Genomic DNA, 26682 nt, shown 5'->3' with positions numbered 1-26682 from the left:
AAAAACCAATAGACATGACATGTATGATGCTGATTCTGTGTAATTGAATCATTAATTGAGGCTTGTTCAGAATAATAGCAGTGTGGAGTTCAATGGCACAGTTGAAACCATATTTTTCCCACGCAGGACCTGTGTTATTGTACATAGAATTTACAGGGAATTTCATCCCCTGAAAATATGCTTTAAATTAAAAATTGAGTCATGTGTACAATGCAAAAACTGTAAAACTATTGCAGAGAACACAAAATTTATTTGGTTCTGGATATATACTTTATTTGACAGTGTTTTAGAGTATCATACAGTAAACAAGATTTATGTAAAAGTTCATTTAACCATAGTGGTGTGTTTCATAAAAATAGTTGCTCACTTACAGCCTTTCTGTGACTATTAATACATGGAATTATATTTATAGAGATACAGCTGTACAAGGTAAATTCACCGCTAACACTACACAGAATATTCTCTGGAATGGAAATCTGATGGTGAGCTCTTACAGGTTGAAGATTACAACAATGCAATAAAACAGTTGCTATAACAGGCCAGAGTGACCTGTGGAAAGTCGATTTATGCAAGTGTAATCTCATCTGAAACTTTTTTTAACTTTGTTGATATTTGGAAAATCAGAAATAGGACTATCGGGATGTGCACTTATACTACAGGAGCATTTTCCCAAACAAGATTCTGCAAGGTAAATGTAACCTCCCACTATGAAAGCTACAGGCAGAAGCTGGGCATATAAACAACTTTAAAATGCTCTGAATTTGTGCTTTCATATTGTTGATTGAGATATTTTTAAGCAGCAAAATTTCTTATATATACTAGCATTCAATGGCAATTCTTTGAGAGACAAACATGTCTAAAGAAAAATGTATTGGTGACTCAATTCTTAAAACAACTAGAAAATTCAGGATGTCTAAAATACTTTGATGAGAAAAAGTTTTTTAAAGCATGTTTAGTACTGTGTCATGATAAATACCTTAATTTCTTTCCAGATGTCTTTCTTTATATATATTTCTTATATTTAAGTAGAATATACTAATGAAAATATGCTTCTCAATAATAAATTCTTTTGACTGCATTATAAATATAGTGAATGCTCTGAAAGTGCAGTTGTGATATCCAATGTCTTAATCCTTCTACTTACATTTTGGAGGAGTCTAAGGCAAGAGGGGAGTGCTTATGATGGTCTTGCAAATCAGAATCAGAGTTTTCATGGCCTAGAACCAGGTTCTTTATGTGAAGTACGAAACCTCATTGTGCTCCACCCAAGATATTTTCCCTCTGATGGACGAGAACTTGCTGATTCGAAATGACAGTTCTGACATTTTGGACTCTTTAGTGTGAAAACAGCACTAGTATTGCTTATACACTTCAGTCAAATCTAGATATACATCTAGTCATTCTAATTTACAGGTACCTTAAGCTCCTTTAGCAGGCTGTACGTTTGTTAAACTATACATAACAGTGCATATTTCAAATATATTTTGATCAAATAAAAGCTTAAACATTTAAGAATTGGGATTGTGGCTGGGTACCTCATTCAAGGTATTGCATCTTAAATGTGTTACCATGTACGGTTTCTAGTTGAACAGACCATTTCTCAAGAAAACATGTTTATCTTCACTATGCTGAAAGGTACATAAAAAGATGCGTTATTCACAAAAATATAGCATTAAAAATGGAGCCACATGAGAACACTGTTTCCAAAGTAATGAGCAGCACATGTTTAATATATGCTACTTGTATCAGGCGGGTTAATGCAGATATGTTCAGTGTGGACACAATATGATGTCCAGATCCAAAAGCATTGGAGAAATACCTTAACCCCTGTCTAGATATGTTACTAGCTCTATATTTACAATACCAATGTCGAATTACAAGGCATAATCAATTCTCTCCTTCAACTTACTCAGTGCAGTTTTATTTAAGGCAATGTTCCAGTTTGTTGGTTACTTTAAATTTGTCCTTTAGTTTGCTACAGACTGGAGTGTATCCCATATCCTTCATACAGTGGTCAAATTGCTAACCGTTTCACTGCACTGTCTGCCCCAGGCACACCATGTTGTTTTGGTTTTTCCATAGCTAATAGAGCTCAAACAAATGCCCTGTTAGCTACAGATACAAATGTATTCGTTTACAAGAACTGTGTTTGCTTCTTTGCAATTGTTAGACAGTGTGCATAAACTCACAGCATTATAAAATATACGCTCCTGGTCCAAGATGCTTTGTGTAGGTAAATACTTGTGAGTTAAAATAAATACAAAATTAAATTATTTGAGACAAAAGCAAGAATAATGTTCTGTGTCTACATGAAACAGTTAAAGGGAAACCGCCTCATAATCAGTTATATACTCAAGGCTGAAGTGCCATATTTCACGGTAGTAGGTAGCTTATCTGAGCCAGGAATTTTCCACGGTCCTGGTGAGACAGTTGCTTTCCGAGATGCAGTGGTGACACTGCGAGTGTTGGTGGAATGGTGGTGCCCTTCTTTTTGAAGGTCATTGCATTTAGCTGCAGCATCTCTCTCATCTTGTTCCATGGCACCCACACGAGAGCTGGCTATATTGCTACTATACACCTTTGAGATGACACTAGAATCTGACTTGCTTTGCTCAAGACATGACACTGACTTTTTCTCACTGGTTGCATCTTTGTTTACTTCTTTTGCACATAATGTCCCTTCACTCTTTGTTTCAGCGGACCGGGATGTCCGACCTCTACTATCACCACTTGTAGAATATCCACAATCTTCTGCTTCAATTAGGACTCTCTTTACAGTCACTTTGCCCTTTAAGATGGTCTTACTACTTTCTGTTCTTTTTTGTTTGCTTTCTTGAAATTCCTTTTTGAAATTCTCTTCATGCATTGATCTGTCTACTTTCTTAGGGCTTGCTGATCTTTCCCTTGTCTCTCCCAATCTTTTCTTTTTATAACCATTCAATATATTCTCCTTTGGTTTTCCCATATCTTGTTCCTTGTAGATATCCCATGCTTGCTCTGGTTGTATCTGGTAAGTAGGGTCAGAGGGCAAGGCTGCATGTGATGAAGATAATGGTGCAATTATGTCATCAAGGGAAACGCCTATTTCCGGCCCTGGGGAGGTGGTAGAGGGAGAACTCCAGGAGTTTGGTTCGTCTGTAAGAATGAAAACACATTTTTCTTAATTGAAAAAGAGTTTATTACACTGTTCAAGCATCTGAAAAGTGCCATTATAACATATTTATGATTTATTTATATTTATGTTACTAAAGGGGGTTGATCTATAATCTTAAATAAAATGGCCTTTAAGAAAATACTAGGCGGCAACTAAGAATTCACCCAAATCTCATGTTTATTGGCCCATATGGAGGTCCTCGTATGCAGCTGCAGTGCCTCTCTACCTAGATGGGCCCAAACTCACAGTTTGAATCATGAGTCATCTGCTAAAGGTGCAGATCATTAGCAAATACTAGCTAGTTGATCTAGCGATTCAACATTTGCCCAAAGTATTGGATCAGGTGCCCCTGTAAAGCATATGCCCAGTAACCATATACTTTATTTACATACAACCACTGACTAGATGGACTCATTGACATGTTCAGTATTAATTATACAATTTTTAGCAGATTCCAACTGGAATTAGGTTTATTTGGACTTGTTCGTGTAGACTTATGTCATCCAGTCTTGTCCATAAAAGGCAGATAACCAGCTTTAATTAATAAAATTCAAAGATGAACTGTCTTGAAATGAAATATCTTCTCAAAAAAGATTACTTTTTCCTTTCTACACTGTACAGCCTTTCTCTCTTCTGCTGTGTGTAAATGAATTAACCTGCTGCCAAAACTTTGAGCAATTCGGCAACCCTCTGCCATATTAAATGCATGTTTTTACTGTGTACAAGTGTTTGGATTGGAATTTGTGAAAAATCTAAAAGTCAGATTTCTCATTATGTTTTACTCCTCATTTTTGGAGCAGAAGAGCTTTACAGATGATCTTAATTTAAAAGAGGAGGAAAGTGTTATTGCACTTGGGGGTGCCAAATGTTAGGCACCCCCAAGTGATTGTATTGACTTACCTGAAACCCCGGGCTGGTGCTCCTATCAGAAGAAAACTGCACCGGCCCTGGGTTATACCAGTGAGCACCAAGGAGCGATCCTCTTCCGTCTTCCTCTTTCTTTGCGTGGCTGCACATGCACAGTAAAGTGAAAAGCCGAACTTTAACTAAAAAGTTGGCTATTTCGTCCTACTGTGCATGCATCTGCCCCAGGAAATTTGAAGACAGAAGAAGCCGGAAGAGGATCGCTCCGTGGTGCGATGACTAAACACTATTTCAGATCACTCAGGCAGGAAGGTTCACGTGCACTTTTTATTTGATACCGATCAAAAAAAAAAAAAAAAAAAGGTGAAATAAAATTAAAAGGTTGCTCATAGGCCAGGGGCCATGGAAGATGTATCAAACGGGGTCCCGGGAGGTAACCACCATGGTTCTGACACCTTAGGCTGTTATTTTTTTGGGGGTCTGAGATATTGACTTCCTGGAATAATTTATCTGACTTGACAGAAAGTTGGATGGAATTGTTAAAAATTCATTATTATTTTAGAAATCATATTCCCCTAGAGTTTTGAGTGTTTTTTTTGGCAATCTGCTTAAAGCATTCCTTTGCCTTTAGGTCGGTCAAGTCCTGCAAAGCAATGGAATTTATATCTTGTTTAAAATGGGTCTAAAGTTTGCATGGATACTATTCAATCTACATGGGTAACTTTTATTTTTGATTTGTAGTACATAAAACTATATATAATAATTGCAGAATTTATTAATATTTACCGTGTCAATGGAATGCATTGGATTGTGGCTTCTCTTTTAGAAAATTCATGCTGTAGCACTCAAATAAGTGTTGAAAAATGTTTATTTGTGCTAAAAAACAGACAACGTTTCAGGCTCCTGCCCTTTATCAAGCCTTGGTGGGCTGAAGTAAAAGGAGAAAAAGTGCTGGCTACTGAGTGACTGCCACTGAAAAAAGGATGTCTACAAAAATGTAACATTTAAAGGTATATTACGTTTAAATGAGCACTGGGCTTGCAACACTTCTCAAATAATATACTACCATGAATGATACAGTTCTTTTATCCTTGCACACGGCTAAAATTTTAACTGGTAAGGATGCATTATACCTATATGATACACAATTGCTCCTATACATATGGTTGATTAGTTGTCCACTTTTACCATTGATTTTAATATAAGTAAGAGATATACTCATTTTCATTGCATTACTTCTAACTGATCAGACAATACTGTGGTCTTTTTATGAGGCAAACTTTTGCAGCACTTAAAGGATTACATCATTTCCCTACCAGTTATAATGTTGTTATACAATGAAGCAATGATTATTTAAGAAAAAGAATCCAAGGAAATCACAAATATTTCTCTGCAAAGTTGATTTATTCAGTGACACTCTATACAAAAGAACCAATTTGTGAAATATGCACTGTTAATAATAATAATAATAATAATAAATGCAGATATAGCTAGTAAAGCATGCCAGATCCCTGCAAAGAAATAACTACAGTAACTTGCATTAAGAACAGATATGGCTGTGTGTGTCTGGGTTAGCCTTTCTGGTCACTTTGTGTTTTCTGCAGGACTGTACTAGAACCATTTTTGCCAAGCTGGGCATGCTTCAACCACCCTTTCACCCAGGTATGGCAGAATTAAGATGTGTTTATACAGCAAACAGAACACTTTTTATAATTTAGACACTTGGTTTCCAAAAACCTTTGTTTAGAAAAAGTTAGGTAATGCACAGCAAGGGGAACTCCCCAAGTCCCCTCCGTCCTTCACCAGTTAAATAGGGTCCAGGTGACTCCTTGGCATTATCCCAACAGACAAAAGTTTTTTTGATGAGAGGGGAGGAGGTGTTGAAGTAGTATGTGAACCTACCGGTTATAATAGATTTAACTAATTCAAACAGCCTTTTTCTTTCCTTATTTTTTTCAATATATTGGTCAATAATGCTGCTTCTCAGCTTCCAATACTATAAGCAGGCTTTACATATAGGATTTCTATCATTTTCTTGAACTGACTTTAAGCAAATGAGATGAGGTGCCATTCCGTTACATATCTCTCACCCTCACAAATACTATATCCAGTGCACATCATGCCCTGTTGTATACCAACACCAGGGCTCCAACACATGGGTGTTTTTTTTAATGAGTTTGATGCCCATGTGTGTTTTGAGTGCACCTAAACAAACCATTATATTCTTCCTGGATGTACTCATGCACATTTACAGTTGAGCTTTTTAGTTGCAATATGTTGCATTTTCTTGTACTTGCAACCTGTTCAGACACCAAAAGGGTTGCATGTGGAACCGACAAAAATTTACTTAGCTGCATATTAAAATAATATAAATATATGTGTTTACAATGCATTTAAAATGCCCGTGTGTAAGAGCCATAAGAAAGCACTTTTCTATAACTTGATTAGATCAGCACTGCACCTTGAAACCAAATTCCCAAGATGTAAATTTAACTGATGAAGAACAGGATTTGAAAGAGAAAAGGGAATGAAAGGTGCGCTGGGGATACTTGTAGAGAAAGGAAGACACAGCCTATCTGGTGTAGTATCCTCTGTACACTATAGCGGATATTAAATAATCAGATCTACTCACATTCACATTCAAAGGAGGCGATTTGAGGCGCAGAGAATGAGTGAGCGGGAAATTAAACAGCTTAAACATCGGGCCGTGATCTGACATAAACCCCAGCAAGTGCCACCCATCCAACCCTGCAGAGGTCGATTCGAATGCGATCCAGATAGCGTTCTATAAGCCATCTCTACATACACTCGAGGTAAGCGCATTATCGGCTTACAACTACCTCTCTGTTAGCTGTACTATACTATCCGGCATCCTTACCCAACAGGCGCAAAAACCGACCAGACACGCCAGTCGCAAACTAACTTCACACTGAAGGCATATGCGATCAGATCCCTTTTGCGATATGATTATTCCATGAATGTGAGTAGATCTGATTATTTAATATCCGCTATAGTGTACAGAGGATACTACACCAGATAGGCTGTGTCTTCCTTTCTCTACAGGTATCCCCAGCGCACCTTTCATTCCCTTTTCTCTTTCGAATTTTATGTGGATAAGTGGATCCATAGATTGAACTTTGGTGCAGCTTTCTTTCCCACCGTTTTGGACAGAGCGCAGTCTTCACCCCATTGACTAACTGAAGAACAGGATTTGTGTCAAGGAACTAGGCCAATGTATGGTACAATGCTGATAGAATAAAGAGGTCGCTAGAATCTAGTGCAGTTATTATAGGAGCATTAAATGGGCTTCACTGTCCAGTACTGAGAGAATAATTGATTAAATAAGGGACGGTATAATGAAATACACTTAACAAATATAGTTACGAAATAGTAAATTCTTATCCTATGTTGAAAGCAAATTTAAATCTATAAAGACAGCAGAGCCTAGTTCACTAGGCTCGTCCCCTTTTCTTAAACAGTCCATTATTGACATTAAAGTTCTTAATGAAAATGACAACATTTAAGTTCTTAACCTAACCCTGGCTGTACCATAACCCAAATCAGCCTTCCATTTTGTCACCAAATACCAACTTGTTTCTCTGTTCCCTCTTGACAAGGGTCTGGAGCCACCACATCCTATATTAATGGTTTCTTTTAAGAATGAAAAATGTGTGGGTCAATATTTTAATAACACTTTGCTCTAGCTGAAAATGTACCCTTTATATTTGTGAAAGAAAGATTAATAGACAGAATGGTATTCCTTTTGGAATGTCTACAGCTTCTGATTTTTCTTGCTATGGAGAGCCATTTTGTTCAGGCCCTATGTGTTCCGTTTAAATTTTTTTATTAATTGTTTTTATGATAATAAGCTGACAAGCCAGCAATGGAGCATGGCCAAAACCAAAAACAGCAGTTGGCAAATGTACCCTCCCCCTTAAAGGAGAAACAAACCCTTGCTAATAAAATTCCCTACCCTACATAGACCCCCCCTCCCTCCCCCCCAGTCTAGGTGCTACCTTTGCTAAATTCCCGTAACTCTTTACTTACCCCTCGGTGCAGATTCAGGGCATCGGAGTTCATGGCAGCCATCTTCTTCTCTTCTGTAATCTTCGGGAAGTAAGTGCTGTATCGGCGCATGCGCAGTTGGAGCAATTTTCTGTTTCGCTAAAACTGTGCATGCACCAAAAGTCATGGAAATTGCCATAGCGCTGGAAGAAGACCAGAAGATTACCGGAACGGCTGAAGATGGCGCCTGTGAACTCCGCTGGACAGAATCTGCACCAAGGGGTAAGTAAAGAGTTAGGGGCATTTAGCAAAGGTAGCACCTAGGCTGGTGGGGTGCAGGGAGGGGGTATATGTAGGGTAGGGGAGTAGGGGATTTTAGTAGCAAGCGTCTACTTCTCCTTTAAACTTACTCATCTTGCAATAAAACTCTCAACTATCCTTTTCAAAAAATTATGATCATAGAGTATGGAAGGCAGACAAGAAACTTAGCCACTTCATTCAGTTCCTTCACATTCAAGTTTGATACAGAATTAAATAAACTCTGCTCATAAAATATGTTTCCAGATAGAATATGATTAATCATTGAAGGCAAATAAGCTTAATAAAAATTTAATGCAGTGAAGTGCAAAACAAATATTTAAGTAATATAAAATATTTAGCTACAACCAATTTTTTATTTAAGAGTTGAACCAACAAAAAGACAACAGCGCCTTACTTTTGCAAGTTACCCTTTTTAAGGTTTTAAGATACATAATAGATGTATGTTAAGATGTATAAAGAATTTGCAGGTACAGAGAAAGAAAAAACTCTCTTCAAACATTATAAGATATATTTGCTTATTGTGCCAATATAGAGGACTTCTGGGTGAAGGTAAAAGACAGATATTAAACTTACCAACTGAACAAATCTTCTGAATGCTGAGACCAATATAAAAAGCTTGGAAGCCTGCATGTGGCAAAGAGGACAATCAATAATAGAAGCCATATAAGGAGCATTGGATGATGAATGGAGGCAGACTTATAGGCTGATGATTTAGTATCTTTGAATTACCTCTGAGTCATGAAATATAGTTGAGTTATCTCTTTAAGGGGTCCTCTGTATTGTAACAGATTGGTTTTATTAAATGCAAAATAATTAATTGGCTTTGAATATATCTAATCGTGTATACAATAGTGCCTGCTACGAGTTAAGTGCATATGACTTGTACACTTTCTGGCTTTTTCATACCTAATGCACTGCTTTTTTTTATTGAGGCCATTTGATCATGCAGAACTAATTCATGTTCAACTTATACTGCTGAGCTGCAACTGAGCAACCATGCAAGCTAAGCGAATGTGATTGAGGGGCTGCCCTGAAAATAGCCAAAACTGATAGTTTATTTGTTTAATGCATCTGCTTAATAGATGCTGTGCTGCAGCTCCAGCAGGGCTAAATCAAACTCTTGGCACTAGCACTTGATTATAATGAATTCATCCTTCATTAATATGCATGAGAGCACAATAAGCATCTTACATTGCAAGCAAAGTTGGACTAAAGTACCCTTTTAACCACCTTAGTGTAAAAAAAATGCCCAATTTTAAGGGAACAAATACCCTATGTACAACTTGGTTTACATTTACTTTATGTTTATTGAACATTTATGTTATATTATATATTATATTGATTTGTTATAATGTTATTGTGTGCTTAGATTATCAGGAAAATGGCACAATACTTTGCTTTAAGAAGCACGTAGCTTTTTCACTGTCTGTTTTATGCTTTGAGAATATTTTTTTTTTTTCTCAGAAGGAAAAGGCAGACAAAATCTTTCTTCTAGCTCAGGTCAGGCAGGTCCACCAATTTGCCTCTCTCAGCTGAACTGAACATGAAAAAACATTTTTGCTTGTTTTGATGTTACCAGTCCTCCAAAAGTTTTATTTAGATTCCATTCTGTAGATTCCATTGTATATGTTTTCTTTCCTTGAAGCAGAAGTCCTTGTTATATTGCAATATGCTTAATTTCCATCTTGTATCTGTTGTCTGAACAAATCCCTGTCCACTGTATTCTGTTCATTGGACATGTATATAATGCAACTTAATGAAACAGAAATCCATCAAAAGAAATTTCAGGGATTTTTAAATAAGATTATCATGCAGAATTTTTGATGGAGCAGAGACTAAGCTGACTTTGTGTAAAGGCATTTAGAGCATTTTCACTGTTACTTGCACAGTACAGTATACGTTATTTTCATAAGTAGACTTGTTGGTATACACTGAGGATCATGTGTTTGCACATTTAGCAGTCTGATTATTTGGGGTTGAATTAAAATTTTGAAAAAAAAAATGTGCAGTGGTTATATGGCAAAATGATAAAAAGTAAAACCCAGGCATATCAACTATTCTAAGGGATATGTTTCAGTACTAACTTTAATGAATAAACTGTAACTAATGGTGAATTATCAGAAAATACACAAAGGAAATAATACTGAGCATATTGCATTTAATAAAACCAGTCTGAAAATGTGTGATATTTGAAACCAGAAATTCCTTTGAACACTGTTGGAGTTTAGAGCTCTAAAGAAAGACATAAGGTCTGGCATATCAAAAATAGGGAGACCAATGCTCAGATCTCAGGGTCCACATACTGTACCTTTAAGAAACTGTTTTAAACTAAAGTATATGGACATCTATGATATTGTGGCATATGTGAGCAATTACTGAATCAACATGTGCAAGTATGTGGTTATCTACCAATGCAAATTATTTGGTACAATTTCTGCCAAAATTGTCCATCAATGACCTTATGGTGGCAGGAACTTCCCAGTTAATGGTGTTGCTCTAAGATGCAGCAGTCATTTATCCTACAGTTTGTCTCTTAACAAATCTCATCTATGCTGCAATAGGGAACCACTATATACTAACTTTATAATTCTGTATAACAAATGCCCTACACATCACAGTTGCAATCATACACCATGGGGCAGATTTATCAAAATGTGAGTTCAGATTATAATTATTCCTATGAGATTTTTATAAGGATATTTAGCAGTGGGTAAAAATTAGAACTCACCATTTGATAAATATGCTTCCAAAAATCCCATAGGATTAGGAATGAAGAGAACGTGGGTGAATATTTATTTATTAAAATCTGAACTCACATTTTGATAAATCTGCCCCCATGGGTTGCTCAAAATGGAAGAAATAAGAAATTCTTATAGGTACAACTGTCAAAAAATAATCTACCGGTGGTAAACTATATGTGCATAAAGGTAAGGGAAACTTATATTTGTGCCCTGGTCATCTGAGCACAGGTTTCCATAGTCCAATTCATTGCTTCACAGTCAATTTTCCTCTTCGCAATAAAACAGGGCCAAGAGCAGTTTTGGCAATAAATACTGTTGTCTCAATTCCCAGATTTAGCAATGAAAAAAAGAACAGTAAATGATGGATATACTGCCAAGAATTTATGATATGATTAAACAGGGCCCTTACATATTCCATTTCCGCACATGGCGTGTTCCCACATACCCAAATGAGAAAAATGGCCAGATAAATGCAAAGAGGGAATTCAAACTGCTTATGATATGATAGTGTTCTGCCCTAAAGCAATGTGGCATGGGCAATGTGCAAGTAAATCTACGCTCTTTTGTGTTAATTCATCATGCAAAGTGCATTGTGCTTCACTGACAACATGCCAAGAGCTGCTGTTTTAAAAACCGTGCAGTTTGCACAGTTTTTCTTTTTAAAAGCATATAGATTCCTTGAGAATCAACCACTGTTTTGCAAGTGCTGGCAGCATGCAATTCTTCCCAGATGGGAACAGTGATCACTTACAAAGTTTTTTTCGAGCAAGATATCAAAAGTTAACTATGTATACAAACTGAGGTAGAACACAATTCTGTATGCAGATTTATGGCTTTGTATGAAATTCAGCAGTTTTCATGGAGGGTCGGACAACAGGAGATAATGTGGATGCATCATTGCATGTCTTGAAGATGTTAAAATTACATTAATCAACTTTACTTGTAGGCTGTCTACAGTTTCTAATAAATTCAGTGGCTAAACAAGGAATGTAAGAGTTGCATTTTATGACTAGAAAGTTCCCTTTAACTATTTGCTGCAAGGGGCACAAGCTACCTTTCTTGTATTTATATATATATTTTTATTGCAATGACCAAAACAATTATATTTTTTTTAAATTTCTTTAGAAACTTAATTTCTTAAATTCTAATTTATTGGAATTACCAGTGAATTGTTTGGCTTATTCAGTAGAAAAGCATAGACTATCTTAGCTAGACTGATCATTGGAATATGAACTCTAGACATAGTGGTTTCTGCAGCGGCAAATATTCAATTCAAAATAGCCATTCAGACTGTATGTAAATTATTTGTCTCAAACTTGCACTCTTTTGGTCTACATGTACTACTTTGATGTTCGAGTCCAGTGCTGTCCAACACAGTCTGCCTGCTGTGACTGCTTACCTTGTGTGAGCTTTAAAAGGTATCAATACTAAGATTAACTGGCCCATGCATTGTTTTAACTCTTAAATTCAGACTGTAATCCCCTGTAATGCTCCGTGTGTGGCATACTCTGCCTGTCCTATGCTCCGTGTGTGTGCCATAATCTGCCAGTCCTTTGATCCCTGTGTGTGCCATACTCTCTGTCCTATGCTCCCTGTGTGTGCCATACTCTGCTGTCCTATGCTCCCTGTGTATGCCATAATCTGCCAGTCCTTTGATCCCTGTGTCTGACATACTCTGCTGTCCTATGCTCCCTGTGTATGCCATAATCTGCCAGTCCTTTGATCCCTGTGTGTGCCATACTCTCTGTCCTATGCTCCCTGTGTGTGCCATACTCTGCTTGCCCTATGCTCCCTGTGTGTGCCATATTCTGCCTATCCTATGCTCCCTATGTCATATTTTCACATATGAGTCAAGAGTGATATCCCTGCAGTGAGTACCAACCATTTGGTTTTGAGTGTGCTACCACTATTAATGTGGATATGGTCTTAAAAGTTCATGTTAACATGGGTGAAGTTTACATTATCAGCCAGTGTCGGACTGGCCCACAGGTATACCAGGAATTCCTGGTGGGCACAGGTGTCAGTGGGCCCTCATGCTGCTAAACATTTAACCTATTTCATGGTCATTCCCTATTCCTTAATAATGGAAGTATAGTATAGTAATAATAAAGTATAGTAAGTAGATATAAAAGACTAGGAGAATAAAGAGGTTGACTTCAGAGAGGAGGAATAATAGTTTGGAAAGTGGGCCCATGGTCACGGTTTACTGGTGGGCCCTTGGCATTCCAGTCCGACACTGTTATCAGCTGTCCACCACGTAGGCCAGAAAAATTTTGGCCCTCAGGTAGTCTATGAAGTTTCGTGAGCAGACTGGAAACCATAAAACCCTTTCTGGAGAAGATTCAATTCAGAGATAAAACTCTATATTCAAACTCAGTTCCAGAGTTCCTCATATGCTACATCTTTTTAAGAGATAAATTAAGGTGATTCTGGTTTGGGAATTTTTTAAATTAACAGTTATCAGGTCAGTTATTAAAGCACATTTATAAAATAAAAAATGTACTTTATTAAAAACCAAGTAGTATAAAAAACGTATCATAGGAAAGAATATTGGAGTCCTTGTTGTACGCATCCAGTAGCACATACAACTTGTCTTTCTACTCCTACGGAGTTGAAATGCTTTGCCAAAATAGTTGGTATTGATTAAATATATGAAAATCGCCTCAGAGCTTCCACTTTCTAGCATTGTATCTCCCACATAGCATTAGGTACCAAGAAAAAACATCCTAAATATGAATGCCAGGGGTCCACTGCCCATTGTGAATAGGATTACCAAACTATGTGGCATACAGAGTCCCCCCAAATGAAAATAGTGCAAATTTATTTTTATGGCTGACAATCTGGCTGCTGCAATATAAGCATTTCGTATTTTAATTATGTGCCATAAGGCACTCTAACAGTACGGAGACCCTAGAAAAACATATTTGACAGCAGTCCGAATCACAGTTTGAATATTTTAGCATGGCCAAATAGGTTTTACTGACAGAAACAAGCAAACAATACCTATGCAGAGCTGTAGATGCAAAAAAAAATAAGGCTAAAACGGGCAATAAAATAGCTAAAAATGAACAATGTGCAACAGCAGGACACATGGACTTAATAAGCCTGCTGCTGCCTGTGGGCCCCTGGGAGATCACGCCCCAGGACCACTTGACCACCCACTCTGCTCGTTGCCTAGGGACGGGGGAACGAGTAGCTTGAAAATCTACGTTCTGTGGCACTTAGGTACTTTTATCCACAGAATGTAGGTTCTACAATCTGTGCCACTTAAAGGGTTAAGCATCTAACAACCAGCACTTGCTTACACAAATGCATTAATGCACCAAGTTACTGCACCGTTATCTCCCTCTCCTTATCTCCTTGCCTACATGTCAGTAGTGTCCTTGGACGGATTAGTGAAAGGCAGCGTACCTGGAAGTTCAAAGCAGGAGCGAGTTCAGTGGCAGTGAATAAGGGCTGTGGCAGACAGGGAGATTTGAAATCGCTAGTGCTATGATCAACATATTGCTAAGTCACCTGAGATTGCCTCTGGAGGAAACTTCAGGCAACTTAGCGATGTTGGTCATAGCACCAGCAATTTCAATTATTTCAAATGGGGAGGCATTTTCGGGAGATTAGCCCATAGCTGCTCATAAATAGTTGCAGGCGGCAAATCTCCCTGTCTGCCACTGACCTAAGAGAGACAGTGCGGAGAGAGTGGTGTGGGGCAGGGGACTACAGGAGAAGTGTGATTCTTTAGGTTATAAACGGCATAGGAATATGCCATTTATAAGGATATAATTTACAGTTGGGGTCCGTAGGAAAATAGCCAAACTATAGATGATATAGTAAATAAAGTACCCCCTCTTGTAAAATATAAGGATATTATAAGTTTCCAAGGAGTTTCATGACCATATTTTGCAAATGGGGGTACTTTATTTATTATAATACACATGTTTCAGTGAATCATGTGACAGAAATGACATCACAACTCACCATTTATAAGGATATAATTTACAAGATATTCATGGCTTTTGTGTATTATATATAGTGGATAATGTACCCCCTACTGTAATTTATAAAGATATTATGTCACCGAGGAGTTATGTGATCATATAAAAGCACGAGGCCGAAGGTCACATAACTCCGAGGTGACTTCTAATAACTTTATAAATTTCAGTAGGGGGTACATTATGCATTATAATCTACATTTTGATCTTCTGGTCGCCGGCGTCCAAATCGGGCACGCCAGCGTCCAATTCTGGCGCGCAGAGTCAAATTCGCGGGCCGGGGACCCCCTGTTATAAACGGCACGTTCTGACGTCAGAACGCGCCGTTTATAAGGATATCATTTACAGTCTGGTCCCATAGGGTAATGACCAGACTGTAGATTATATAGTGAATAAAGTACCCCCTCTTGTAAAATATAAGGATATTATTAGTTACCGAGGAGTTTCATGACCATATAAAAACACGAGGCCGAAGGCCGAGTGTTTTTATACAGGTCATGGAACTCCGAGGTAACTTCTAATATCCTCATATTTTACAACTGGGGGTACTTTATTTATTATAATACACAAATTTTAGTGAGTCATGTGACAGAAATTACATCACTACTCACCGTTTATAACTGATGACATCACTACTCACCGTTTATAAGGATATAATTTACAGGATATTCATGGCTTTTGTGTATTATAACTATATATTGATACTTGTACCAACCATAGATCTTAAGATCCTAATTCCCTTGGCTATTATCCTTGTTCAAGAAATCATCCAAGCAACTCTTAAAGGCATCCATAGAATCAGCCATCACAATATCATTCAGTAGTGCATTCCACAACCTCACTGTCCTCACTGTGAAGAACCACCTACGCTGCTTCAAATGAAAGTTCTGTTCCTCTAGTCTAAAGAGGTGGCCTCTGATGCTGGGATCTTTTCTATGGGAGAAAAGATACCCGGCTATCTGTCTATAATACCCTTTAATACACTTGTACAGAGTAAAAAAAATCATGTCCCCTGCCAAGGTGCCTTTTCTCCAGACAAAACAAGTTGACATAAGAACATATGTGGACTGAATTGCACAAACTCAACTGCACATCAAAACACATCTGAAAACTCCAGTGCATATGAAGCCTAATTGTTATACAACAAATTATCTACGAAACCTACTCCATTTGGAACTGAAACCGACAAACTGACAAACTACCAAACACCATAATTATATTCGCTTTCATCTTGTTTCCTGCATTTTTCTCTTGATCATTTCTCCGAATAGGTGCAAAGTTTTCCCTGCCAAGTAGTACATACAGTAAGTATATTTTGAATAAAATGCATGAATTGTTCAGTAATTGTAGGATCTTGACAAATCACATATGAAAGAGTATTTTCTTGTAACTAGCAAAGCAATCATAGCAGTAACCTTGACTGATAAAATCAGAGGACGTGACCAGCAAAGGTTTAACATGTTATCATGATGAAAGACTATTTAGTAATTTATTATGCTGGCACTTCCATCTGCATTTTGTATCACTAATTTATTAACAAAATAACTTTTTGTTTTACTGTATTTTATTACTACTTGTGCAATGTTAATTTACAATATGGTCAAACACAGAGCATTCCAGCATGCTTAATTTTAGCACAAGGCCATTATGTCTTATAGGGGAAAAGATATCAGAACTACCTACTTGTTTACGGTTGACACTTTAGATTTTAAAATCTACAACTAGACTCTTTTAAAATAGCTGCCCTTTGATTTTTTTTTGGTTTTGATTCTCTGCAGATATTTCTGAGATAATTATCATCAATGATGGGCAAATACATTCAATTTTGCACATATTGGTAATCTTTACTGGACTCCTGACATGATAGCCATGTTAAACTGTCCACCAAAATTTCAATGAGCCATATACTTCTGCAAGATGTGGAAACAGTCATTTAGAAAAATTAACATATGTTAAAAGACATATTGGATAAAAAAAATCAAGGAGTTTGTCCACTTAGGGTCTTAAAGTACAAAGTTCCTTTACTTATTTCCTGAGTAATAGACACAAGTTAAGATTGTGATGTTTACATTTTTTGGTCTGATCATAGTCTGATCACCTGTGACTAATGACATTTTTTTCAAGTTTTATGGAGGACAGACAGTAGATGCTAACACTACTAATGATACCTGTGCCTGGACAACTCAAGCAACTCAAAAACGTTGGGCAAATGGGGTGGGTGTCAAATACAAACACTACAGATACAAGACTGCCTTTATCCATCAACAGTCACAGTGATGTCATGTGACATATCTATAGTCTTAATAACAGTTAAACAAGTGATGCAGCCCTACTGTTCATCATCCAACCCTTACCCATAACCAACCTTGGCACCATGCTTCCTAATTCTTTGACCTTCCTGTTAGTGTATTGAATTTCCTACTTATCTTATTGGTTGTCTAAGATAACATAGTCCATGCCTTCCTGCATATTACATTTATTGAAGCTCTCCTCTCAATGCCCACAGCAATACTACTACATGGTCTTTACCCTCAATTCAATCCTTATCTTTGCTCAAACCCTCCTCTGTCACTTTCTCGCTATGCACCTCTAACTCAATGTCTTATTACCCTTCCAGGCTCCAATGTGGCCCTGAACTGCACCCCCTCTCAGCTACACCCAACTGCCTATCCTGCCAACCCTGTCTCATTCTAATGCATCTGTGATAATCCCTGGTGGTCTAGTGGTGGTGGGATGGGGACGCCATGTCCTCCTCCTTCACGTGCATATTACAAATGATGCACGCTTCCGGGTTCGACGTGGCGCTGCAGATGACATCATCGTACATATGCGCGAATTTCAAATATTTAGGGCCTGCAGCTACTGACTTGTTGCCCAACATAGGTGCATTTTGGTAGTTCCTGGTTCTAGTTAGTATCATCCGTGATTGACCTTGCCTGTCCCTATTCTTGTCTTGTCTGCTGCTTGTCCTGACTCAGGCTTGTACTTTAACCATTCTCCCGGATCCTGACTTGAACCTGCTGCTTTGGTATTCCGACTCGGCCTGTGACCATGGCTATGCTCCTGTCTTTTTTTTTTTTGTACTGCACTGCCTGATTTGGTATTCCAACTCGGCCTATGACCTTGACTATGCTCCTGTCTCTCGATTTTGTACTGCACTGCCTGATTTGGTGTTGACTAGTTCTGTCCTTTGACCACGCTCCTTTTCTCCGTTCCTGTAGCACGTACGGTTCCCTTGCTCGCCCAGAACTCTTGGTCCTGTTGTAATTCTTTTTTTAATTTATAGGAATAGTGAGCAGACCCATCCATGAAAAGATAACAATGCCTTGTTACTGTGTTTTCATAAGGGAAGTCAAAAGCTGGGTGTTTTATGTTAGTGTAAAAAAATGTACATTTCAGAACATGCATGCCTCAATATGTAGATTGAGAAGGTTAAAGTATCTGTAAGACATTACTTAACCTCTGAAATGCCCAACTTGCTGTTTTTTAATGGCATGCAATACACAACATGACAGTTTAGAAGAAAATACATATAATTGTAAGAAAATTGTGTAGCCTTACTTCATGTCAAGATGACATACCATGACTGTTTTCTTCTTTAAATGCCTACGCATATCCTGAATTGCTTCAACCACTCTGCCAATTTACCTCCACTTATAGTAGTGGGTCTTATGCATAAAAGTATGTCAGTGTCAAATAGATGTTGCTGGAAATGGCCACTGCCATTACTGAGAGGGTAGGTGGATGGATCCTGTCCTATAAAACTTAAAGTGCTTTGATTTTAACTCCTCCACACGAATCCGTTTAGTAGTTTGAATATTGTAAGACATTTTCTTTAAAAACCAATAAAACCAATCTTTTCTAATTCATAATCTATGTTTTTAACTTGGGTGTTGTGTGATATCTTCCTTTGTTTGTGTTATGGGCTCATTGCTGCAGATCAACACTAATTTGATTAGGTTTTGTCTTGAGATTTTTTTGAACAATGTTAATCCTTCAATTAAACTGCTATACATGGCCTAACTATAGCTGTTTTGTAAACAGAGGTCTGCATTATTTCTTATATATTGACACTTCTCATTGAGAACACCAAGAAAGATCTGCACTGGTTCCTTTGTTGGATTGCTTCAGTGTGCCCCTAGGAAAATCTTCAATATTTCTTAATATAGTTCCACATTTTAGTTCTCAGTAATTTTATAATCATACCAGCAATGAGCATTTTAGGAAGCCCTCCTGCCTATCCTGTATGTGGCTATACATACAATTTGGTTTGTTCATAGGAAATACTTGGCTTGACACCAAAAAAAAGTTTGTTTTGTGACTATCATTAGGCATCATTACTTCACATTCCTGAAACTTGAATTTAGGGATAATGTTGGGAAATGTCAAAAGAAACTATACGAGATTAAGATTTATCTTAACGTATTAAATGAACTAATCCTTGCTGATTTGGCTGTTTAATAGGAATGAACATCAGCAGATTATAATGAACACCATATCAATATTATTCTCCGCATAAAAGATCTCCAATAATTGCTTGTTGTATTACCATTCACAATGTAAATACGGTTTCAGAAATAAACATTTGTACTCATTATTTTTTTGTGTTCAGTTATGGGTCAAGTAGAATTTCCATAGAGCTAGCTAGAAGAGTAATTCTTATGTTTCAGTGGTATTTATGCTTGTATTTTGAACTGTTCACGTCTAAATCTCTGTACTGTCTATAAAGACCAAAGTTTTCCATCGTCTTGATAACTATGGAATGAGCAGTAATGGGAAACTAAATACCAATGACTAGTAATACCACCAACCAGTATACATTGTAACTTGTAATATTAAAAATAACATTCATATAGTTGTAATTGAGGTGTAATCATTTTGACTGCTATTTTTTAGAGAAAGGTATCATGCTTGAGTCAAGTGATCTTGAGAATAAAGATTTCTAGTTGCCTAAACTTGTTACTTGGCTTTAGTGGGAGGGGTGAGGAAAAACTTCCTCGGTCTTAGATCATTTTCATCTTTAAGCATAGATACAAAATCCAGAATGTCTTATATTTATTCCATAGTACTATTTGGAAGCATATTTTTAAAATGCTTTTTATTTTTCACATGCTGCTCCAGAAAATGTTTGTCCCTACAAAATCCCTTGAGTAGTATGGCAATATCCGTATGATAAGAACGCAATTCTTTGCCTCAGTTCTCACTCAGTGTGCACTGTACAGTGATTTACAAAATGCTGTAGGGACCCATAGGGTTAACAGTCCCTATATATGGAAATCCCCACAAGTGCTATTCGTCCTATTAGCCCTAGTTGCTAGACAGGAGCATTTGTATCTGAATTATCTTATTCACATATTTATGTTATTGGGCCATAGAGTTAGTGACCACTTCCTGTCACACGTTAATAGTGATTGGAAAGGGGTGGTTTTTCTTCATTGGCCTCCAGTAAAGATTTGAGTAATGGTTGGGGAACAGAAGGTATCTGTTGAAGAAAGCTACATTGGTGGAAATGCAACCAAAATTTAATAGCCTGCCAAACTTTGAGGCAGAAAAACAAAACCGCAATCCAGACTGGCGCAACCATATAATTATCAGCTAGGGTAATGGCACACCAATCATTCTGACTGCCGCAATCAAATACCTAGAATTATTGGCAGCTGATTCTCATTATTTCTGAGAAGATCAGAGGTACAGTATCAACATGCTTGTCTGCCACAACATTTTGGGATTACAGTCAGCAGCAAAGTACATTAGAATATAGAAACGTAAATTAAAAAAACATAAGGAACCTATTTTAGAACAGGGGTTGAAATAGCACTATGGAATAATTATACTCATTACAGCAAATGCATCAAATTCAGAATTTGTGTAGTTGAGAAAATTCCATCAATACTGATCATCTAAATAACAGAATAATAATAATTTGCACAGAAAAGTACATTATAATGCGTAGTTAAACAAAATTAAATGAAACAATTAGATTAGAAAATGATAATATACATGCAAAGTTTACAAACCGTGTCTTTAGGGTGGCCCAATAAGTAGAAATATGGGGACCCATGCTTGTCACTTTTCATGCACATGGAGAGACTGGAAGAAGGAGCCATTCCTAAAGGAAGGGGAGGAACAGCCTAGGACCAATCATTAGAATTAACAGAACAGTGACACAAAGATATAGAACTACTGTTAGCAAAGAATTCTTAGTATGATTAGCAAAGTTTAGAAACAAGATTTCTACATAATGTAAAATAGTATTTACATAAAAAGGCATGCAAATATGTTTAATATTAGTGGAAAACTAAGATATAGAAATTATTAATGAAGTACATTAGGCTGAGTGGCATCTTGAGGTGAACTAGAAGAGACGAAAGAAACAATCATATTAAAAAAAGCTTGTACCAAGCCAGAAGATTATAAGAAAATATGGCATCTTGCATAAAGGGTTATTGAAGGTTATAAGTATTGCAGACAAGTTAGAAGTAAACCTGCATTATTTTCTATGGGCCATTCAGGTACCAAAGTTCTGTCCATTGCACCTCACAAACTTTTATATGAATTAGTTCCATGAACAGTATTTTATAACATTTTGTTACTAATTATTTGTATGGTGTTTAATATTTTTACTTGGATCTGGAGAGAGGCAGAGAAAGATAGGACACATTTGCAATGAGCTATTAGTAGTGGCTGGTATATTATATATAAATATAAGTCTTCCCTTGAGTGTGTCATTATGCATATTTAAAAGGTGTGGGAAATGTGGTGTTAAAATACAGCAAATATTGAAACTTTACCAACATGGTGTTCTTGGTAGGATCATACTCCATTAAAATGAGTTTAATGTAATTACTTTTATATAAGTTTGTATTTAGAGTTTACACTATGGGGCACATTTACTAACAATTGAGTTTCTATTTTTTTCCACTAAGCTCTAAAAATTTGTGGTTTTCCTGTTTCTTAAAGCTCTAATAATCTGAGGTAAAAAACACAAAAACCTCTAATGCAAAGTAAAAGTTGTTGAGGTCTTATACAAAGAAGGAAAAAAAGAAGAAAAATTGATCAATGCACATTCCCTGGTCCCCTGTCATATCAGTAATCTATGCAGATGCATGTATTTACAAAGACAGGGGGTTTTTTAGTTACAAAATTATGATCATAAGATTGATAAGCCACCATACCACGTCAAGGTAAAACCCATATGGCGGTCCCTAACTATTTACCTCTGGTCATAATTTCAAATGCTAAAGCCTCCCGGCATAAGAGCATTACCTGAAAAATAAGGTCTCCCGACCTGGGCATTGGTTTTCATCATAGGGCTTAGTCCTCCCCCGCCATTAGCTTTCAAAGGGGAGAGATAACCTAGACCCCAGCATTGGTTCCATGAGATTAATCCTCCCCCGCTTGCGGCTTTTAAGAGAGAGAAACTGCCCAGACCAACACCCATTTCCAAAGGCATTGTTACACCATTTAAAGAGACAGGTATGGGGGTGCTACAACCACATGGAAGCCTGGCCTGCAGCATAGCTGCTGAACTTCCAAACAGAATAAATCTGCTACAATACAAAATACAAAAGGTAAAACCCATATGGCGGTCCCTAACTATTTACCTCTGGTCATAATTTCAAATGCTAAAGCCTCCCGGCATAAGAGCATTACCTGAAAAATAAGGTCTCCCGACCTGGGAGACCATAAGAGCATTATACAAAGAAGCCAGTGGGAGCTGGGCTCATCTTATTGGACTGCTAGGGGGATTGCTTAGAGGTACTTGTATCTTTTAGTTTTTTTGTTCCTACTTTTTGTATTGAGATCTTTTAATAAATTCCATGACATTCGTGATTTTAGAAAATACAAGTTTAGTCGAGAGAGAGAAAGGTGCACTTCCAACCCAGCATTATACTGCTGATATTACTTTATATTGTTGATATATTTTGGAACATACAGGCCTTTCATCTATGAATATGACACTGCTTTGCCTGGTTACTTCCCATATGATCAGCAATCTGCAATACTCTTTGGACAAACAGCTTTCTCGATATCTACAGTACCCGCCCAGGTAATACATATCTAATCTTCAGGTTCTCGTTCTTAGACAACCCTTCCTACATCAGCAATGGAAGTACACGCATCAAGCTACTGAGAGGCCCCCTGTCTAATGCAGAGATAAGCTTTACATTCACAGATTTTTACATGGACATTAGGGATTCGCAATTTTTTAGGGATGGGCTCCCTGTTTTGCAGTGGAAATGACGCCCATAGAGTTGTATAGCGTTGTGCGGGGAAAAAAAAAAAAAGAGGCTCGTCAAAATATTTTTGACGCCCATAGACTTTAATGGGTGTCGGCGATATTTTGCCAGTGGCGAATTTTTGTTGAAACGAAATGGGTCAAATTCGCCCATCCCTAATGGACATAACTGTAGATGAAACCCCTGCAGTTGTAGGGGGGCCCAGGAAGGTAGAGGGTCCATTCAGGACCTAATTAATGAGCAATTTCAATACATCTCTGTATGATCAGTAAACTTAGCAATATTTTAGGACCGTAACTTGAATTAGCTATGGGGCTCAGTAACATCTAGTTAAGCCACTATATCTGGAGAAAAATGACAAAAAAAACTCACTCATTAGAAATGTAACTTAACAAGATCACATGTATATACTTAACCAATCATTTATCTGACATAGGCCTTACTTCATGCAGCAATAACATACAGTAGTGCAAGTCATTTAGATGTGGCTGAAACAGGGTCTGAATGGGCCAGCGGGACACCGGGAAAACATCCGATGGGCCCTGGCCCTCATGGGCTCCCTACCGGCCCAGACCTGTTCCCCCGGCTGACCCATAAACACACACTCCTGCATCGGTGATCGCACATGCACGCGCTGGGGCTAGACTTTGGAGGTCAGGAGGGGGCCCCGGGGACTGCCAGGAGGGTCCTTCCTTTTGCAGCCCTGGTGGGCCCCCAAGGTTCCAGTTAGACCCTTGGTTGGAGGCAGCACAGTTTAACTAGACTTTATCAAATTGTACATGAGCTCCTCTTGCCAGTTAAATGGACTTATACAGTTCTAATGCCTGTTATTTTCTACTCGGCACATGCACATGGTTTGGTTAATAGGCAGGGAATAATGATGTTGTAACTTTCTGGTTGTACCATTGGGTATAAATAATTTTCTGTGATCTTACTTGACACTTTGTATACTTGACAAAAAGCCTACAGGCTTGAAACATGTTACGTTTTGAGCAGTTTATCCTACCTCAAACCCTTTTTCATTGGATTTTGCATCTGTGGCAGAGGTGCAACAAGCATTTGGTTAAATTACAATTCAATACTAATACAAGATTCAATGACACAGTCACCTCAAAATGGTTGAATAATGAATATTAGATAAGCTTAGCCCCCCCCCCAAAAAAAAGAGTTGAGCTGCTATATATCAATGTATAATATTGTAATGGAAAGGTTTCACCCTCTTCCCTCTGGTTGGCTCATAGAAATGAGTGTTTGCACAGAAAAGTGTAGAGGTGTCATTTACAAGTCCTAGGGGCAGATTTACTCGAGAGCAAGGTGGCTAATGCTATCGTAACCACCCGCAGGGACATATAGGTCATTATAACAGCTCTATTTTCTTTATTAAGGTTCCCTGGACTTGTGTAATGTAATGTATTTGCTGCAACATATACGTCCATTCAACTTTATAATTTCCCGCCATATGCAAATTAACCTGAGCACAAGACCTCTAGCGAATTTGAGCTAGGCAGAAATGAACTATAGTGCATCTTTGCTTTCAATTGCTTGCATTGCCGAATTAACGGTAGTGAAATGTCACCATCATTCGGCACCCATGATGAAATGCCGCATTGCCTGATCAAATTCTCACCTGGCGGAGTGTAGCGATGGGTGCTAAGCAGTCGCTGGTGAATTTTCGCCTTCGAGTAAATCTGCCCCCAAGTAAACAAATCTCAGAACTTACAAGTAAAAAATAGCATATTCTTGACAGGAAATTAAGTATATCCTGCTGAACCTGGGAGTTCATTACCAGAGGACGTGCATATAGCCATGACTTACTTGAAAATATTTGGATTTGGAAGGTATATATGGTCCCTACCCTGGGTTAACATTTGAAAGGAGGAGAAGCAGAGGAAGGAGCCACGGGGAGTTTACTCTGACAGCCTACTTGTCCTTGCATACAAGGAGATAAGTGTCCCCCTTTTTTTGTTGTTTAACCATACAAGGGCCACCATTATTATAGCCCTGAGAGTTTATTATAGTTATTCATCAAAATCTCAGTAAAGAAGACTAGCTGAATAGTCCAAGGACTACACAAGGATTGGGTAAGCGTGGCTATCATTGTGTTACATGCATTGGATATAACAATACTCCTCTAGTAAGCAGACTGTACTCAACATATTAATGAAACCTTACTAAAACAGGTATGACTTAAATCCTACATACTTGTAATACAAATGAATGACGGTTTGGCACAACATAATTTATATTAGAACAAGGATATGTCTTGTATCCTTCATTTTGATCTTAAATTAAACTCTATTGGTGCTGAGTTATAATATAATATTGATACTATTTAATAAAAAGTAGATGACTTCACCTGAATCCTTTGGAGTAATATTTACATTTGTCCATATGATTTAGTAACATGATTTAAGGAAATGTTGCACTAGTTAATCCAGTATTTATAATAAGTATAATGGTTATATAATCATCTGGACTGTGGTACAAGCTGGCAATTACATCACACCCAAAGATGCCAATATAAGGTGATCGATGTTTATTTTTTCTATACTAGTGATAATTCTAGAATTAATTACTTCAGCTGGAAAAGCTTAAATGTATTTCTTGAAATGAAAAACAAAAACTCTTTCATGTATAACAAATATCAAAGAGCTGAACACCCACCATACTCTGGAACCTGACCCGTTCCACGTTTCAGTAAAAGCTTTACTCTTCTTCCTCCTGATTTGATGAGTTCTATTGCTCTGGCATGTGTCATGTCTCTTGTGGTTTCCCCATTGATTTCTATGATTTGATCACCAACCTGTCGCAATAACAAGAAGATCAAACACAGTAAGGAGTACAGTAAAAAATGTACTTTCAAAGAACATTTTGTTCAACATGCTCCAAAAATTAAAGTCAGACATCAAGGTAAATCTGTTGCGACGCTTCAGTACACTGCTAATAACTGCAGTATGTTGTACTGTACATAGCAATCTCTAAGAAAACCCATCACCCATTCAAAGTTAATATCTATAAACAAGTTATTCCAAAGTCTTCGCCCCTCACTAAAAATTATTCTTATTTATAGTTATCCAAAGAAGCTGTCAAGCAGTTATCCATGCATTACAGAGCTGAGCCCATTATACAACTTTAACCATATATATTTATTTTATATATTTATATATATATATATATATATATATATATATATTTATATATATATTTATATATATATATATATATATATTTATATATATTTATATATATATATATATATATATATATATATATATATATATATATATATATATATATATATATATATATATATATATATATATATATATACTTATTTACTATAAGACAAGATAATTAAAAAAGCCTCA

The 26682-nt window shown here is 37.2% G+C and overlaps 1 protein-coding gene across 7 annotated transcripts in view; it reads right to left on the bottom strand.

Annotated features, from left to right (window-relative positions):
- Positions 1-250: 250 nt before the first annotated feature.
- The window catches only part of magi2.S (membrane associated guanylate kinase, WW and PDZ domain containing 2 S homeolog), a 375483-nt gene continuing 349051 nt past the window's right edge, over positions 251-26682 (bottom strand). For 4 of the 7 annotated variants that reach the window (XM_041588487.1, XM_018255755.2, XM_018255757.2 and 1 more), the window contains 2 exons: positions 25979-26117; positions 251-3135 (listed from right to left, as the gene is read on the bottom strand). In XM_041588487.1, the coding sequence (XP_041444421.1) occupies positions 2345-3135; positions 25979-26117 (930 nt within the window). In that variant the 3' untranslated portion in view covers positions 251-2344. Of the gene's footprint in view, positions 3136-8917; positions 8969-21091; positions 21206-25978; positions 26118-26682 lie in introns of those variants that run through there. The other 3 variants (XM_041588488.1, XM_018255759.2, XM_018255760.2) reach the window with 3 other exon arrangements.

The sequence above is a fragment of the Xenopus laevis genome, chromosome 3S (genome assembly GCF_017654675.1).
Source record: "Xenopus laevis strain J_2021 chromosome 3S, Xenopus_laevis_v10.1, whole genome shotgun sequence".
Lineage (NCBI taxonomy): Eukaryota > Metazoa > Chordata > Amphibia > Anura > Pipidae > Xenopus > Xenopus laevis.
Note: the sequence above shows the minus strand (reverse complement) of the source record. Positions and strands in the feature narration are given on the sequence as shown.